This window comes from Felis catus, chromosome A1 (genome assembly GCF_018350175.1).
Source record: "Felis catus isolate Fca126 chromosome A1, F.catus_Fca126_mat1.0, whole genome shotgun sequence".
NCBI lineage: Eukaryota > Metazoa > Chordata > Mammalia > Carnivora > Felidae > Felis > Felis catus.
In genome coordinates, this window is record NC_058368.1 from 186,357,237 (window position 1) to 186,376,576 (window position 19,340).

Sequence of the window (19,340 nt, forward strand, 5' to 3'; positions counted from 1 at the left end):
TAAACATAATAAAGGCTCTGAGAAGTCCAACAGAAAAGAAACTTATTTTACTCTGATTCAGCACATCTTCCCAAATTACTTGATTAGAAAAACTGCTTTATTTTCATTTAACATCTATCACGACTCCATGACATACACTGAGAAATAGTATTCTCTAAAATCCTTAGCAATTCAGAAGTTTTATAATTTTATGGATTTTTAAGATCATTTTATTGGGGTGAAATCTGCCTCTAATATCTAATGAGTTTAATTGGTCTTACTTATCTGTTTCAGTTCTAAGCATAAACGTTGACTTAAAGTAATGTCCTTTGCAGTGAAATGTAGAATGATTGCTGAGGACGCGGCAGGAAGGATGTCAGAACACCAGAAAATTACTACAGGAAATGAAAGATGAGATGAGAGAATTCTGGAGGGGATTAAAGAACAGAGTTACACTGGGTTTGATGGGGATATGTATGGTTATGGCTATGTGAACAAGCTATGGATTCACACTATGTGGGTGTGGCTCTCAGTTATACCATCTGAGTGCCACTGGCTTTTGAAGAAAATTAGTTATCTTCTCTGTACCTTGGTTTCTTATTTGAAATGGAAGTCTGGGGTGCCTGGGTGGCTCACTAGGTTAAATGTCTAACTGTTGATTTCAAGTCAGGTTGTGATCTCAAGATTGTGAGGTTGAGCCCTGCATCAGGCTCTGCACTGCGTGTGGAACTTGCTTAAGATTCTTCTTTTACCTCTCCCTCTGCTCCCCACCCCCCAACTCTCTCACTCTCAAAAATAAATAAATAAATAAATAAATAAATAAATAAATAAATGGAAGATAATAGTGGTACATACTTTACTGATTTGTGAGGAAGGTTAAATGTAACATAGAATATAAGATGATTAACCTCTGCCTAGCATTTAATGTACTTTCTAAAACAGAAACAAGCCCTATATAATTAGACTAATTTAATTTACATAGAAAAGAATAGGAATGACACAAGTATAAATTGTTCAAAATGGAAGGACCTCAAAAGGGCATCTGATCCATCCCTCTTATCCTATAGCTGAGAATAGAAGGAAGTCTCCCAGAGACCAAGAGATTTGGTCACGGAGCTAGTTAATGGAGATGTTGGATGGAGTTCTCTGTCTCCCCCCCTTAGTAGAGAGCTATTTCAATTAACTTGTCATTTGTTAGGCTGTAGAATTTTCCCATTTTTCTGTATTAACTCAAGAGTAGTAATCTCAAAATGTTTTTTTCTGCATTCATAGCTCAGGGTGATAGCAATGATATTTAAGCCCCAACAACAGCAATGAAGAGTTTATCAGTTTGGACAAACCACATCACATGCTTTTTCCTACTTCTAGTTCCTGTTTCTCTAAGAGTATCATTCAATATGGGAGAAACATGGCTGGACTTAGAATCAGGGAGAAATAGAATAGCATAAAAAGAGAAATAGTCTCAATTAATTTTTTTCAGCTTTATTGAGGTATAATTGACAAAATCACAAGGTATTTAAAGTGTACAATGTGATGATTTGATATATGAATACATTATGAATGATTCTCCCCACTGAGTTAGTCAATTAATGTATCTATCACCTCACATATTTACCTTTTTTTTTTGCTGAGAACATTCAAGTTCTACTCTCTTACCAAATTTTAATTGTGTAATATAGTGCTGTACTCTAGTTGTCATATTATACACTGGATGCTCAGACCTTATTCATCTTACAACCGAAAGCATGTTGAGTGAAGCAGGAAAGACATGAAAAATTGTCTCTGTGAATACAAACTTAACTCTGTTTAGAGTGAGATGACTGAGACTGCCTGTCCCATACCTTCTACCTGTCAGAATCACTGGGGACTCTAACATTGGGTAGAGGTAACCACTTCATTTCTTCATATTTAAGAGAAAGCTCTTTTTCCCTATCTTTATTAACCAGATCCAGGGAACCATGTTTATTTTTGTTTTATTTAGTGGCATACTTAAAAAGGTAGAAAATATGAGATATAACCACAGTCAAAATATAACAAAGTTTCCTTATAGTCTCATTTTTTTTCTACAATCTCATGGAATTATGATGAGCATATTATTTTTAAAGGAGCTCCTAATAAGATAAAACACCACTGTATTGCAGCTTAATTAAAGCAATATACATATGCATACTTTATGTATTTATTGAGGTAAAATAGCACAGCAAGGTTAAAAACAAATGGCTAAGTTCAGGCTTAACTGTTAATTGTTAATACAGGCTTAACAATGTCACTGGAAACCATTTTACTAGCACAAAGGCCTTCAACATGCTGGTATTAACCTATTGATAAATATTTAGACTATTTATATTGTGTACTCTTTGACAACTAAGCCAAAATAAACATATTTTAAGGCAACCTTTGGAAGTATTAGCATTTCTTATTTTATCTTTGTGGTTAATGCTCTTCACAGTGACAATTAAAATATTGAACATTGAAAGACAAAGATTGACAAATTCATCTTCAGGGAATCTTATTCTCATACAAATTCTTCCTCTAACATATAGAAAAGTCAGTTTTCAACAACCTTCAACTTCCAGTTTTGAGGGGTAACATTATTGCTTTTTGGCCCAAATATGCTTACTCAAAGCTATGTGTTACAGGTTTTCAATGTTCAGAAAAGCATCCATACAATTCTTAATGCTATTTTTAAAAATTAGAAAATGAGAACTTATAGAATAGAAGTTATCCTGGCTGCAAGCTATTCAACACTGCTGCTCACTTCCATTGTGTCTTTGGAAAGATAAACTACCCAGTATACAAGGTTAAATCCTGCAAATGCAACAGGGAACAGAATCCGAGAATACTGGTCTATTTTACTGGTGCCTCCAAAGGCTGCAGATAGTGGTGGGGGTGTGACAGGTGTTGACTGTAAGATAGGAGCCCTAGTGAGGACTTTGCTGGCCTCAGGGGATGGAACTATTGGCAAGGTCAGAGAGGAGATTCTTTTCTTCAGATGATACTTGGAATCAGGATGCTGTAGGGAAAAGACATAAAATTCAGCCTAGGTAAAAGACTAGAGATTACTTAGTTATTCACTTTTTCATCACTGACAGATATTTATTGACTACTTACTATGTAAGATAAAATATTAGCAAATTGTTAATAGCATTTGATAGTGCTGCTTTTCCAAGAAAGTGTTAAGTTTAAAAAAATGTTTTGTTTCTATCTAACATCCTATAATTTAATCCATCAGAAATTGATGCCAAGCATATTCCACATCCCAGAAACTGTGTTGAGCATTAGGCTATTAGGAAGAGATGAACCATGTTACAAAGGCTTATCTAGCCACTTGCAATTGCTGGTGATGCATAAGCCTATAGGGCAATGAGTGTGGGCAACGAGAGGGGAATTCACTTTGGAATATATGAACAATTAGTTAATATAAGAAAATATAGCGGTGCGCCTGGGTGGCTCAGTTGGTTAAGCATCCAACTTAGGCTGAGGTCATGATCTCATGGCTCGTGGGTTCGAGCCGCACATTGGGCTCTGTGCTGACAGCTCAGAGTCTTAAGCCTGCTTTGGATTCTGTATCTCCCTCTCTCTCTGCCCCTTACCTGATTGCACTCTTGTCTCTTAAAAATAAACAAACACTAAAAAAAGAAGAAAATATAGCAGTTCAGTTAGTTGATATCATTCTTCTAGCCTACATCTTTATCATCACACATTCATAAATTTGAACCAGCTGAGATGACAACAACAAAAAATATTAAGGTGCTTGTATCTGTGAAAAGCCAGTGGCAAAGTATCAATACCTTTAAATTGCATGGGATGACTGTTTATTCCTTGAAATACAATTGCCTCTTAAGCCCAGAAGTTTTATATTGAGAGCTTTCTGCTTCCCATTCAGAACTTCTCCACTGGTCTCCCTCCATTCTAAGTCACCAAAAAATGATTCATTGACTGACCTCAGAATTGTTATATGTTATTTTTTATCATTTGAAATCATGAGACAACTAATTTTTGTCTTGAAAGAGATATTTAGCATATTAATTGTTAGGTGAGAAGTCTAAGTCCAGAGGGTGGAGGTGAAAATGCCTCGTCCATAGTTGCACAGCTATGGTGACTAGTAATAAACTACGCTGGTCAATTTCAATGCTTGTTTCATCATCCCCACATTTTCTTGTTTTTACTCTGAAGGATTGGGTCTAGTTCAGAGACTCTAATTCTGTTTGCTTTAGCCTCTTTTCATACTGTTAGAGACTAGGGAATCTTCCTTTGATTTGTATCTTTTCCTGTCTACATCCTGTAATAGTCACTCTCCTTGTGGCCAGGTTGTCGTTGCTGGGTCTGCCTTCGAACACTTGCTGTACATTATCTCTGCTCTTGTAAAACTGCCTTGTTTTCTCCCTGGCAGCAAAATCACCACTTTGATGCCTGGCAGGGTATGTTACTCACATGGGCAGACTCCTGTGGCTTTAGCCAGCAACCCCGCGGCAACAGGATGAGGCAGCTGCCTCCCCTGTGCTGGTTGAGCCACAGGACCAGAGTGACCTGCCGATGTGGTGACATTTGGAGTGTGAGAAACAACAATTCCAAGAACCTCTTCTCTCTATCTTCCTCTCCTGAATTTTGCTGTTTGATTTGTCATGGAATTTACTGAGTATCTAAATAATAATAGACATCATTGACTGTTCAAGCCCAGTGTGCTTTTAGAGACCATGGGAAAATCTCTCTCTTCACCAAAAACAAAAATGAATCTCTATAGTCAAGTTTTATTTCTCACACCCATGGTGAATTTCAAGGAAAGTGTATCTTTATTTGTTAGGTATTGGCACAGAATTGAGCTAGGTATTCTGGACAGAATTAAATAAATCATAGGTCTTGGGAGTAGAAGATAATTTAAAATAGTAAAGGTTTCAGTCTGCTGAACTTAGGAAACAAGTGACACTTTCTACTAAAAAACATGTGACAAATAAGGACTACTGTGCTCAGGATCACCAGTCAGTATGAGGATAGGACCAGAGTAGTGGTATTTTGGTCTCAGTGTATGCTGCCTGTCTTAGGAAATAAACACAGTAACTTCTTCCAAGAGCTTTCTATTGTGTATCTCAGATTCTAATTGGAATTTTCAGCCATTGAGTATGTTATTGAAATATTCTCCACATAAAAGAGCAAAATGTATTACTGTTGCATTTTCCAAAAAGAGTTATCCTCCTCCCAGATCCATGGAACACTAAAAAATTTTAGTCTAGTAAAATTTCTAAGGATCGTGATGGAGTAGAAAGAGGGCAATCCTTTAAACCAGATTCTCTTTTTAAACTCACCTTGATTTTTAATGGCATGCATTGCCTGTGTTCATTTCTTTTTTAAGGAGAAACAGGGTAGACATAAAAAAAATTCATTGAGACAAAAAAGTGATTATAAAACATAATCTGCCATAAAAATATAAAGCATTGAGTTATCTTCCCCTCTTTAGAGCTGTGGGGCAAAAAGGTATTTGTCAATCTTTTGGCATTGTCACACATAACTTAATAAGAATTACCAAATGACTTTTGTCCAGCGTTAAGCAACATCACTCAAGACCAAACACCATGAAAAAATTAATGACATTACCTTGGAATTAAAGATTTGCCATTTCCTCATCTACTTCTCCAAACAATCTCTATGGAGGCTTGCTGAAGAGTTAAGACAGGACAGTCAAAGAGCCCTGGATTGCAATTCCACATATACTACTTACCTACTAAATGAAGTTTCCATCTTTAAAGTTAGGAATTAAGTTTTTTTCTTTTTGTTAAGAATTTGAGGAATAAAATGTAAGATATATTTATATAATAGATTTATAGATAGATGGATAGATATTTTACATATATATATATATTAGAGAGAATACTTTTTTGCCTTAAAGTTATTATCATGTTCTTACATTCTTCCTTCTAAACATTATTGTGCCTTATCTCCTTTCCTGACGTGAAATCCACTTATTGGTAGAGGGCATATATTCTTCATTTAAAAAAAATTGTTTTAATATTTATTTATTTTTGAGAGAGAGAGAGAGAGAGAGAGAGAGACAGATTGTGAACAGGGAAGGGGCAGAGAGAGAGGGAGACACAGAATCTGAAGCAGGCTCCAGGCTCTGAGCTGTCAGCACAGAGCACATGTGGGGCTTGAACTCATGAGCCACAATATCATGATCTGAGCCTAAGTGAGATGCTTAACTGACGAACCACCCAGGCACCTCACAGGACATATTATTCTTGAGTATGAGTGTGCCACAGTGCCTAGCCAGTGCATAGAACAGAATATATTCTTAATAAGCATATGCTGATTCAACAAATGAATGAAAATCTAAAAATTTCCAGAATTTCTTAGTCAGGCAAAGAGGAGAAAACAAAAAGTTTTATGATTGTTTTACATTATATTTTAGTATGTTGTTTCATATTATACTGTAAGTACCATATCTAAATGCTTACCAGTAACAAGCACTGCACAGCATTTTGCATGCATTGTTTTGCTTATTCCTAGAAAAAATCTATAAGGTAATAGTATTATTTTCATTTTAAAGATGAACAAATGAAGGCTTAAGCAGGAAGTTCACACAATAACTGGCAGTGCCTATGATGCTACCAATCACACTGTTAATCATTTTTGTGGTTTCTTCCCATCAGCTTTAAAGTTCAGGGCATGGCTTCCCAACCACTGAATTATTGACCTTTTGTGTAGCATACTTCTTTGTTGTGTCCTGTACATCATGAGACGTTGAGCAGCATCCCTGTGCTCTATTCACAAGATACCTGCAGCAACCCACTCCCCAATGTTGTGACAACCAAAAATATCTCCAGATTGCCAAATATTCTCTGGGGAGAAAATTCTTACCGCTGAGTATCACTGATTTAGAGTCACAGCTATCTCACTGCCCAGCAGTGATTGGGGGGTATTTCTAGCAGGCAGTAAATACGATATGCTCAAGGAAATGCAAGAGGCCTGGCTAACCCACATGCTGGACAATCAGTTCCTGCATAATTGGGAATTGGCAATACAGAAAACTGGACTACGATTTAGAAGAATCACATTGAATTTCTGAAATGAAAAGAAAGCCAATTTTGCAAGCCATTCAAGATACAGGTTTGCATCAGACCCCGCCTGCTCTATTGTAAGCCCAGCAGCTTCAGCTGATGGTAAAATAGGTTTTTGTCAGAGTCCAGATGAGGGCTCAGCTTGGGGCTGTCACTGTTTTGAGTGGAACACCTGTGGCTTTGAATTTTTCCAGTGCTCCCCTGCTGCTGAATGCCATCCTGCTCTGGGTATTTATAGAGTACTGCTTTGTTTTAAGTAATGCCACATTGCAAAGGTACTTTGAGTCAAAGTGGACTTTATGACAATCAGTTATTTGATGTAAGGATAAGACATTTGGAAAGTGGTTAAGGCAATTTTGGTATGACGTTCAGTGAATCTAATATGTTATAGAGGAGGGGGCAATGGGTTACCTCACAAGAGAGAGATTCTAACCAGGGCTGCATTACTCAAGGAACAAACAAAGCATCTGTTTTTAGAACCAGCAAACAGGGCAACAAATATAAGAGAGAATATTTTTGAGGGTGAGAGAGAGAGAGAGAGAGAGAGAGATGACACGTGCCAGAGGAGCAGAGGGAGATGGAGGGAAAGAATCTTAAGCAGGCTCCACACTCAGCACAGAGTCTGATGCGGGGATCAATCCCAAGAACTGTGAGATCATGACCTGCTCCGAAATCAAGAGTCAGATGCTTAACTGACTGAGCTACCCGGGCACTCCAAGAGAAAACATTTTTGAAAACATTTAGTACTTGATATTTAAAAAAACCCACTATTATATTAATTATTATGAAAGAAATAAAAATTCCATCAAATTTTCTTGCATCTACATAATAGCTGGTAGAATTGGGACAGAGATGATTCCAGAATTTCTATAAAGAAGCAGCTTATTGGCAGCAATCTGGTGGGTTAGTGGTGTGGGGCACATGTCTACAAACCATATTGGAATGCTTAGAGGGTAGAGAAGGAAATACTGTATGGGGATTTGATAGAGGGTATGGGGAAAGAACTAACCACCTACATCCCTCATCTAATCCACACTACCCTCTCTATAACTTATGCAATAGCACAACCATGGTGAAGGGACTCAGAGTCTCTCATTAACTTACTTTAACCCTTAGTTCTACAGAGTAATGACAGTATTCAAAGAAATCTTGGCAATATTTGGAATGCAGGAGGCAAATCTTTTATTATATGCTTTGTATCTCTTTACATAGGTGGAGGGAAGCATAATAATGGCTGAGCAGATCATCCCAACCTTGAAAGGGATTATAAAAAGGACATAATATGTCTTATTTTCCTCTCTATGCCCAAGTTTCTAGCAATTGACTTAGTGTTTCTAGAACAGGACCAGGTTCATCCTTCTATCTCAGCTTAGGCATCACTTCTTTCAGAATCATGACCCCTCCAGTCGAGTTAGGTATTCTCACATGGCTCTTCCTTAGCCACTATACGTCTCTAACCAAAACCTTTATCACAATGTTTTGTCATGGCTTATTGGTTTGTCTTTCTTCCTGTTGAACAAGAAGCTTATGAGGGAAGAGGCCCTATTGATGTCAATCACTAAATGTATCCCCGGCATTCTACAAAGGATATGGAACATAAAAACATTTAACAAGTACTTATGGTATGAATAGTTCAATGAATACATAGGTATTCAATAAATGGGTTCCAGATGAAAAGAAAAAAAATAAATGAATAAACTGCATAATCATTATAAATATAATTATTGTCCTGGCTAATGAAATTTTGGGCAATTTTGTTTGTAGATAATTTACCAAGAATATCACACCTCCTGTGAAGAAGAAAAGCCACATTGGATGTGTCAATAGGTGGGGGAATTCATTCTTAGGAACATAGGAATGAGGGCTTAGACCTTTAAAATAACAAGGAAACTAGAAAAAAAATCCAAAAATTGATTGAGGTCCAAACTTGGTCTTACACACAAAATAAATACACCCTAGTCACATAATAATTAATGAAACATGAAGATAAGAATAACTCTCTAATCCCAAGAGAGCATGCCAGATAAAAATAATAAGGAAGATACCATATAAGCAAGAAAGAAGCTGTGGACAGTTTCTTCTCAAAATCTAAGAAGAAGAAAGAAAGAAAGAAAGAAAGAAAGAAAGAAAGAAAGAAAGAAAGAAAGAAAAGAAACAAAGAAGGAAGGAAGAAATGAAGAAAGAAAAGAAGAAGGAAAAAAAACCCAGTATCTACTTCCAAATGCCTTAAAACCAGGAGGATCATTTGTCTACAGAACACCGCTGAGGATTTAGTTTTAGATGTCTCTTTGGGTTTGAGTACTACATTTAAAACTCCTGAATTTCTTTGCCATTATTATATTACATTTCAAGGTCAAAATCAAAGTGATAAACTTTCTCCCATATTCATTCTAAGTAGTTTCTTGTGAAAAGCAATGAGGACATTAAAATATAAACTTAGAATCACATGAAATATCTAAGCACGTAATTTTACTTCAACCTCACCACATTGGTTTGCTATTTTAATGTTCAAATTACTCAAGTAATGTTATTTTGATTACAACTGAATAGCCATTTTTAAATGTCATGGTATTTGAAAGAAAAAAATGACCTGGCAATCATAATATACCATTGTGTTGTATAAATTGCAAATGTGTAATTTATGTTTGTTCCTCTGCTTTATATAAGGCAAATTGCCAAGGTTTGACATGAATAAATAAAATGTAAATGTTCTATGTAATCATCTATATTTATTTTTGATACCTACAAGGTTTGCATTGTTAGGTTTGCTTATTTTGGTTTTTATTTTTATTTTTATGCTTTGACCAGCCTTTTAGAAACAAAATGCAGCTTTCCATTGCCTTAAAATATTTTAAGTGAAACCAGGTTAAGAAATAAATTTTTTCATAAGAAAAAAGTCAACTTGCAGTCAACTTTGAGATGATTTAAAATGCATTTTTTATCTAGCTTCCCAAAGGACCTGCTCATTATAGGTTACTATTTTAGAATCATAGAAGATAGCTTATATGGAAACCTGAGATCTTAAGTTCCATCTTATTAATAAATTATACCTTTAAAATAATAGACATAGGGAATGCTAACTCTATACTTTCTCCAAGGATTTGAAGTCATTTTCCTCTCAGTGATCCATACTCCAAAAGAATTGAATAAGGAAGTTGGTCTTTCTTTTTATCTCAATATCAGATCAAAGAACATATTTAAAATCATTTGAGTTATTTTTTATCTTGTCTTTCATGAATTTCTCTTTTGATTTTAATTGCATTTCTCAAAGAAAACTGTTAAACTGAATTTTGATAAATACCAATTCTTCTTTCTCTATAGACACATGTTAAGATAACGTATGGCCATTGGGACATATATTGATTATATGTCTATATATATACAGACCGTTTATAACATAATCACTTATTTTTACAAACAAAATAATTCTCAAAAATATTTTCTGAAAAAAATATTTTCAAGTGTTTTGGACTGAGTCTTCAGAGTAGCATCTTTTTTGCTATAAAATTGATATTTTTGTGGCCTTTCAAAACATTTATATAAAGAAAACAACATTAGGTCATGGGAAGAATTTTGGGAATGGCCCAGCATTCTGAAAATGTTTTATATTGCAGTATGCATTCCTTTATACTTCAACCTTTGAGAAATTATTGGGGGAGGGGATGGCCTCTGCCTCTGGTGGATATCAGGACTCATGGAATCAATTTCTAGTTTTCCTACCAACTAGTAACTAACATTTCCCCCCCTCTGAGACACTGTTTTTGATTTGTAAGCAGAGGTAGTTACTCTGGATCACTGGTAAAAAGAATGGTAAACTTTTTTTAATGAGAGCTAATTTAAGAAAACAAATCTTTAAATTATATCTTATTTTATCTTATCCTTGGAGAAAATAGATTCCAAGAAATACACCAAGAAACTTGTTTCTTAGTATATCAAACCAGATGTTTCAATAGGAAAGTATCATCTTTTTACCCAAATACATGCCTGAGTATTTGAGAAGTACAACACACATAGTAATTTTTATCATTAAAGTTAACCAAGGATTACCTAGACTTCATGTGGTTCCGTGATTTGGAAATGTTCACAAGAATTGGTTATAAAGACATTTTTAGTTCAAAGTGTTCGCAGTACTTGATGTTACAGAGCAAAATTTTCTTGTTTCAAGAATTACTATTTGGAATTTGCATTGACATGAAAACGTGCATTTGTCAATAAGTTCTAAAATCCATTAAAAAAAAGTGTGTGCAGTTGAACTGTTGTGAGACTTTACTCAGATGTGAAATTGAAATTTGGGGACACATTCATGACCCTTGAATTATTAATGCTATAATTTATTTCTTTTTCAAAAAAACCTTTGAGGACCAGAGCTTAGCAACAGAAAATCTATACTGAATTTTATAGGTATTTATCACTTATTATTAAGTCTTTGAATAAGAACAGATTGGGATATATGCATTTAATATACAAATATGAACATGAGAATGTTTTCACGTAAATCAAAAACTTTGCTTATGACTCAGCATTCACAGAACCTATTATTCACATCTTGCCTTCATGAAATAAAGCAGCAAATAGACAATTTCTAACAAAAATTGTCTATTCTATAGGAGTCCCTGTTTATTTCCCTAAGACTCTGAAGCTTCATTAGGAACTTTTTCTTTTTCACTTTATTCTCCCTAGTTGGTAGAAGTAAACCTGTTCAAAGGAAACATCTAAAGGCTGAGAAGAATTTTCTCATCTCCTCTGAGAGCACGGAATCTGCTAGTACCAGTGAGGATGATAAAAGAATGCCAAAAGTTTAGAGCAAAGATAAATGAAGGATTGCTGCTTCAGGTTTCTTTTCTTCTATGAAGTTGGAAAAGAAGTTGGCCTTAGAACCAGAATTATGTAACTTGTGCTCAACTAATAGTATTTTTGGACTACTAAGTTGTTTGTGATCACCATTTGGCTGCCTTTTCCTAACTGGTAGGTAACATTAGAAAAGTAAACAATTACCAAAACAATCTCAGCTTCCAAGGGTTCAGTCGCTTTTGATATTGTCACTGGGGGTGAGGCTGCAATCTGTGCCCTCCTTTTGGCCTTCTGTGTCTGAAGATTGGTAAAATAGTTGACAGCCGCAAATTCAATAAGAGCAGAGAAGACGAAAGCAAAGCAAACAGCTATGAACCAGTCCATGGCAGTTGCATACGACACTTTTGGCAAGGAGTGCCGGGCACTGATGCTTAGTGTGGTCATGGTTAAAACAGTGGTGATCCCTAAAATGAAAAAGAATGAGAAATGCAGTATTAGCATTTAGAATCTGATAATAACATCAAATGACAATGTGTCAGTGGATTAAACGTTCTGCAAATGTAATTTTTGTTATTGTTTTTTTTAATGTTTGTTTATTTTTGAGAGAGAGCACAGGCAGGGGAGGGGCAGAGAGAGAGAGAAAGAAACACAGAATCTGAACCAGGCTACAGGCTCTGAGCTGTCAGCACTGAGCCCAACGTGGGGCTCAAACCCACAAACAGTGAGATCATGACCTGAGCCAAAGTCGGACGCTTAACTAACTGAGCCACCCAGGCACCCATGTTATTTTTGTTTTTTTAATTGTTGACAATTACTGTCATAGGTATTAAAATTTTTGTATCCTTCAGTACCCAGTGCAGTGGCATGTACACTGGAGTTGATCAAAAAATATTTTTTAATTTGATTTAGTTTAACTATTGTAAAGCTTAACTCACAAATAATTCTAGTTGTTTACTTCTTAAGAAAACTCACAGCAAGTAATTATCATGTAAGTACTAAAACCTTGAACTCCTGGTCTATCTGAATAGATGATAATATCTATTATCATATTTAAGAAATCTATCTGGTATGAATAGTAAACATAAATTAAGTCCCTCATTTTTTAAAATTTCTAGCTTGATTTTAAGATAAAATATTTACTCATGAGAAAATAATTTCATCACTGAGTTGTCAACAGTTTCATGTCTTGTATTATACTTGGGGAATTTATGTAATTTCAAGATGGTCAACATCATTGTATAGATATTCTTTTATAATTTGCAGAAGGAGGTCTATTTTAAAATATACTAAATTAAAAAGTCAAAATTCATGTGAGATTTCAGTTCAACTCAGGTCTTACCTATGAAATTCTAAATTATAATCATGAAAACTCAGAAAAAAATTGGATTTTGTTATTGATGATATTTTCGCTTACAGCTCTTTCTCTTATTACATTTTGTTCCATCAAAACTAATAGTGATTCTTGGGGCGCCTGGGTGGCGCAGTCGGTTAAGCGTCCGACTTCAGCCAGGTCACGATCTCGCGGTCCGTGAGTTCGAGCCCCGCGTCAGGCTCTGGGCTGATGGCTCAGAGCCTGGACCCTGTTTCCGATTCTGTGTCTCCCTCTCTCTCTGCCCCTCCCCCGTTCATGCTCTGTCTCTCTCTGTCCCAAAAATAAATAAACGTTGAAAAAAAAATTAAAAAAATAAATAAATAAAAAAAAAAACTAATAGTGATTCTATATATCATAAATGGAGCTCATTATTTATGTTGAACCATGGGAAATTGATTATATTTAACTATTTTCAGATCTTGAAAAATGGCAACGTTTTACAATTCAATCTAATAAAAGCAAGATTTAATTTATATATTAGATATAATTTATATATCAGGGTTCAATATCTTAGCCTTTGTTTTCATGGGTTTACATGTCAGTTGTTACTTTTCTGCTTTTCCTTAGTTATGAAATAGCAAATTAAGATTTTATTTTATTTTTTAATGCTCACTTATTTATTTTTTAGAGCAAGAGGGTGAGAGAGCACAGGGGAGGAGGGGAGAGAGGGTCAGCTGTCAGCACTGAGCCCCACGCAGGGCTCAAACTCATGAACCAGGAGATCGTGACCTGATTCCAAATCAAGAGTTGGATGCTTAATTGACTGAGCCACCCAAGCATCCTGAGATTTTAAAAAAGAAAAAAACAAAAAAAAACCTAAAACGAAACAAAAAAGCCTCCTTAATAGGGCACATGAAAGTCACAGGAATCCAGCCAGAATTCTTGCTAAGACAAATTTTTTGTAGATTCACCACACAGCTTAGGATAATATAAGGGTCATTTTATGTAATACATATGCCTGAATAAGATAGGAGTCTATTTCCTTTGTGGATTGAAAAAGTGCACTAGTGTGAATATTCCCCTAAAATACACAAGCAATAATTGCTGGAGGATGGGTGAAGTATAGCCAAAGAATGAAGCATACCAAAGACAGTTCTGGCTGGGACAGACTCCTTATTAATCCAGAAAGACACTTGAGAAAGAATGACTGTCATAATGCAAGGAGTGTATATCTGTATCATGAAGTAGCCCATCTTCCTTTGCAAGTGGAAATAAACTGTCATTATTACGTATTCACCTGTTGGAAGACACATATATCAGAATTATTGCTCTTGACAGTATGCAAAAAGAATGCAGCTGGAAATGAATCTTGCAGATCTTTAAATTAACATGGGCTAGAAGAAAACAAGCAAAGGCATATTTCAATGTATGACAAAGATACTTAATCAGTGAATGATAGATACATCAGCTCACTGTTTTTGGTGGTGTTCTTTGTGTCATATACATAGAAAACTACTCATCCCAAGGTTACACAAATCCTTATACGCACATGGTTGCAAAATCAATTTTAAAGAAAGCTACTCATCACTTCAAAACAGCAAGCGTAGCTGAGGATGGCTAATGCAGAGAAGAAAGAAATATATACTTTGAAAATGTGCATTGGGGTCACCTTGTTGGGTTGCATTCATGAGTTGGTCTAATTCTTACCTGTGTTAGATTTAATTGTCTCACTAGATACTGTTTGTCCAATCAGATCATACTGGAGGAGGCTTGAAGATTCTTCTGGGACTTCGACTGAGTAAAGTGGTCCTTTTTTCCATGTATATATGATTTCACTTTTGGGGTAAGCATCTGAATTTTTTAAACAAACAGCAGTGAATATGACTAGTTGTGTTTTTCCTTTTTAGAGCAAATCTTGTCCATATAAAAAGGAAAATACAAACATAAATTTTCTTTAATGGTATTCTTTACTCTGTGTAACTAAAACCTCTATTTATAAGATTGACAGACATGATTAAGTGAGTATATTCCTGGAATCTCACTGAGAGTATCATAGTAACATTTCTCTTTTGCTTCCCAGTCTCTGACTATAATCAAATAATTGTATATTTTGAATGCATCATTTGGCTTTCAGAAGTCTTTTGTAACTTACAACTCCCAAACTTGAGTGGACAAGCATGCCCATCCATAGGAAAGTTAACCAGCCTCATAGGACAGTCAGCATTGATGGTAAGCCTAGGGACATTGAAATAAATGGTTCCGAGTTAGTGTGATGGACAAATCATTTGGGTAGAGAAAGCTGAATTGGGAAAACCTCACCTCATAGTGTATAAAATAGTTCCATTCTGCATTATTCTGAAGAGTTTATTAGGGGTTGTCATATTGTGAGCAATTGATTTTTTGCCATTCCTGAAAAAAGTGTCAGGTGTCCAGATTTTACTGACCATTAAGTTATTCAAACTCAAAATCTCAGTTGGCCCCCCAAACTTCAACCTCTCATCAGTCCAAGTCTGGCGGAAGAAAACATCCATTGTATATTCCTAAGAAAAAAAATAAGATATTCATGCAAACTGGGGAGATAGTTTATTAAGAATAGTTGATTCACTAGCTTATATACCCAATTCTAAAATTTAAGAAATAAAACAACTTTTTATGACAATAGTCTATCAGAAAAACTATGATTTCAGTAAATTATTATTTTTCTCAAACGCAAAGTTTGCAACATTATTATAAAAGATAGTATTGTGTCGTGCAAACCTCCCTCCTTCACCTTTACCCTCTTCCACATTCTTCCTCCTTTCTATTAGTCATCCACCTCTCCATCTATTGGCCTATCAATTTTGCCTTCATTAGCTTAGAAGAAAAATATGAAAAGATTTACAGTCTAGGTTTTGTGTTGGCCATCCCACCATCAGTTAGTCTAACCATTCCCCTCAATGTCTTGTCCACCTTCAAAGGTGTCTCCAAGAACCCTGGTACCATGAAATCAACTTCCAAGGATAGACAAACTTTGCTTGATAAGTGTACTCTGGCTGCACATCATAATTATCTTATATTGTTCTCAGAGAACATAAAAGCAAATGTTACCACAATTACTCAGAGGATCATTTAAGTATGCATAATTAGAACTTTGAGTTTTAATTTGTGGCTTTTATGAAATAACATTAGAAATCTTAACAATTATGGTGAGGGCATTGCAAAAGTCAATAATAAATAACAGCTTGTAAGTATATCAAAATATTGCCAATAATTGCTTTGACTACTTTATAAGTTCCTTTATGAGACCTATTATTACAAGTGGTGATTAGATTTTCAAAGTATAATTTGACACATAATATATCCATATAATAATGGTCTAGAGTATAACCAATCTCCACTGTATAAATATACTTTAAAAATGAGACACATACATAAAATGAAGTTCCAAGTGTTCCCCAGACTTCAATAATATAATATAATATGGTTGTGATTATTTATTCTGGAGGTGAGTCAGTAGTCAATGAAAAATATGATAGTAAAATAATTGAGGATTCAGGATAGTTCTGACTCCCCCTTCTTTCAAGACCTAATACATTTATCTCTTAAATAAAGGCCTCCTCCTTCTCCTTCACTTCCCTGTTTTCTTTCTTACTTTTGTCCCTCCCTCTCCCTTTCCCTTCCTCTTGTATTGCTTCCTTTTTCTTTTCTTCCCTTCTTGCTTTTCTCTTTTCTTGACAACTCAAAAAAGCAGAAGATAAAAAGTCTCCAGTAACTACTTATCCACAGTTACATTTTCCTAATTAAATGAGGCAACTATATAAAGATTTATTTTTACTTCAATTTTAGTATTTATATTTTACTTTTAGGGGGAGATAGTACCTGAGAACTATGAAAAAATACCATGATACACTTTGTTCTAGAAGACTAGTTCAGATTTTCATTGCCACTTACTATAAATACTCTCTTACGAATCCTACAGCCATCTGTACCTGGAACAGAGTTCCCAGAACACCTACTGGTCCATTCGTAACACAAAAGGTACAACATACTAGCCTTTCCAAATGATGCTCTCTACTGTTTAGTAAAATATACTGAGAAGGATGTGCCACAGAAAATAGCTATATTTTAAGTTTCATAGATATTCTCAATATACTCTTATATGGCGTATCATCTTTGTTGTTTTTTCTTTTTGCTACTCTAAAAATTTACCAGGACTTCGTAAAGATGGGGAAAATCTTACCTTTGTAGAAAAAAATCAGTGCATGATATGTGGCCAGAAGAGAGGACTTTAAAATGTCCCTTAGGTTAAAGCATTCAAGCAAAGTAGTGAAATGTGAGGGAGATTAAGCCAGGAATCTGCTCTAATGGCCATGCCCTCCAAGCATGAGCACACATATTGTATTAGGACTCTGGAACCAAGCTTGGTAACAATGCCCAATACTGTTAGTTCTGGGACTCTGCCCTCCCTTCACCAAATAAAACTACCCTCCTCACTCAGAAGTCACTCACCATCTCCACATCTGACACGGGCCCAAAACTGGTCACATAAATGTCTGTTTTGACTTCAGTGACAGCACCTGAAATTAGCCCAGAAGAATGGGGGCAATTACCACCAGTGATGTTAAGGAGACTGAAATTAATGACCTTATCACAAAGTCCCTTCTCATGGTCAGAATCTGCAACCTATCCTGAAGCAATCTCAGTAGCAGGAACCCTTGGGTTTTTCAACCCTGAAAACTCATACCAGTTGTGTTATTTTGAAATTGTTCTGGTCAATTTGGGGGAATTTAAGGAATGCAAGAGAACTAAGTTAATACTCTAATAATAAAAACTATAACAATAACACATCTTGATAGCTTTAATGGGACAAATGTTAAGAAAAGTGCTTTACATGGAGAATCTCACTCTATACTCACGTAACTCTATGAAGCAAGCACTGTTCATACACCCACACTACAGCTGAGGAAGCTGAGGCTTAGAGGGTTCAAATAATGTTCATAAAAGGTCACGAACAGAGGAAGGGGCAGAGACCTGATGGGAACACATGGCCTTTCCCAGTACCCCTGCACGTTACCACTCTGCCATCCTTCTGAAGCCTCTGGATGCTAGAACAGCAGGAAGGGAGAAGGAGAGAACACATGTTTGGTCTAGTAGGGATACTGTCTCTCACCTCCAAATCCCGGCCTCAGACGATTGTCATAGCCTTCAAGCAAGTTGTCTAGGATCCGACTGATGTTTTCTGAGTAGAAGTTGCCTTCATCTTCAAGTTTCCCTAGGGTATTTTCTACCCTGTGAGTAGACAGTCAATGATCCTCACTCCCAGCCTCAGAGAAAATAGGCTGTCCAATCCACCCTCATATACTCCACCACAAATACATGCCATACCACCCAGGCTTCTTCCATGATTTGGTACAGAAGTCACCCAGTTGGTGTGCACTTTCACTTTCCTTAGCGCTGAAGGGAAAAAACAAAATCTTACTCACCATAGAATAATGTACAGCCAGGGCAGAGGCGACGCCATCCTGCAGAGCACTGCAATGCCCCAGTTCACCCTCCTCCTGGCTTCTCCTCCCTCCTAACAAGCACCCCTTTGCCAATCAACTAGAGTAATATTCCAGACCCCTCATATCTCTTTTCCCTGTTTGCGTCCAGCCAGTAATCCGTAGATGAAGAGGTTACCAGAAAAACTTTGAAGGTCTCCCTTGCTCTCTTGTTCTCGTTTTTGCCTTTTCATGTGGAACAAGGTGGCTTATGGTCTTAGACTACATCCTGATGGACATTCAGCCTCTTCTGGTGGACTCAGTTAGGAAACAAGAGTCTGAAAGGACACTGTATGGTCGGAGAGCAGTGACAATAATTGAATAAGGCATTAGGGGAGATTAGAAGGAAGAAATCCACTGCTAGTTTTGGCATGGAATTAGCAGGTCCCTGTGAGAAAATCTGGAAAGCTGTGGCATCTTGCTGATTGAGATTATGTTCCAATGGCTCAGCATTTATTATTTCTGTGGTTCACAGAAGGATTCCTACACAGCTCTTACTGCTTATAAAATCTAACAATATTGAGATCCTTTTGGGTTATCTTTCTGATTTCATCAGCTTTATGGCATCAGATGCACCTTTCCTCCACATTTAAAATTACCCGTCATTATTCATTGAAAAGCACTTACAATACACTAGAACAACTCCTGGTCGTCTGGCTGTTGGTTTAATTTTTTTTTCTGTTTTTT

The 19,340-nt window shown here is 36.0% G+C and overlaps 1 protein-coding gene across 3 annotated transcripts; it reads right to left on the reverse strand.

The window, feature by feature from the left end:
* Positions 1 to 1,445: 1,445 nt before the first annotated feature.
* On the reverse strand, positions 1,446 to 19,073 carry GABRA6 (gamma-aminobutyric acid type A receptor subunit alpha6). 3 transcript variants are annotated; one of them, XR_002162194.3, is made up of 11 exons: positions 18,597 to 19,073; positions 18,284 to 18,402; positions 17,623 to 17,690; positions 15,454 to 15,674; positions 15,287 to 15,369; positions 14,842 to 14,985; positions 14,279 to 14,431; positions 12,027 to 12,286; positions 5,572 to 5,633; positions 3,573 to 3,608; positions 2,882 to 2,992 (listed from the first exon to the last, which is right to left on the reverse strand). XR_002162194.3 is itself a non-coding variant. In XM_006927962.4 (9 exons), exons 1-9 carry the CDS (start codon positions 18,632 to 18,634, stop codon positions 2,717 to 2,719), a joined length of 1,362 nt encoding a protein of 453 aa, XP_006928024.1. In that variant the 5' UTR covers positions 18,635 to 19,054; the 3' UTR covers positions 1,446 to 2,716. The 3 variants fall into 3 exon arrangements, 2 of the variants coding, with proteins under 2 accessions (XP_006928024.1, XP_019694920.1); XM_006927962.4 differs by lacking the exons at positions 3,573 to 3,608; positions 5,572 to 5,633 and having other exon boundaries at positions 1,446 to 2,992; positions 18,597 to 19,054; XM_019839361.3 differs by lacking the exons at positions 3,573 to 3,608; positions 5,572 to 5,633; positions 17,623 to 17,690; positions 18,284 to 18,402; positions 18,597 to 19,073 and adding an exon at positions 17,354 to 17,373 and having other exon boundaries at positions 1,446 to 2,992.
* Positions 19,074 to 19,340: the final 267 nt, after the last annotated feature.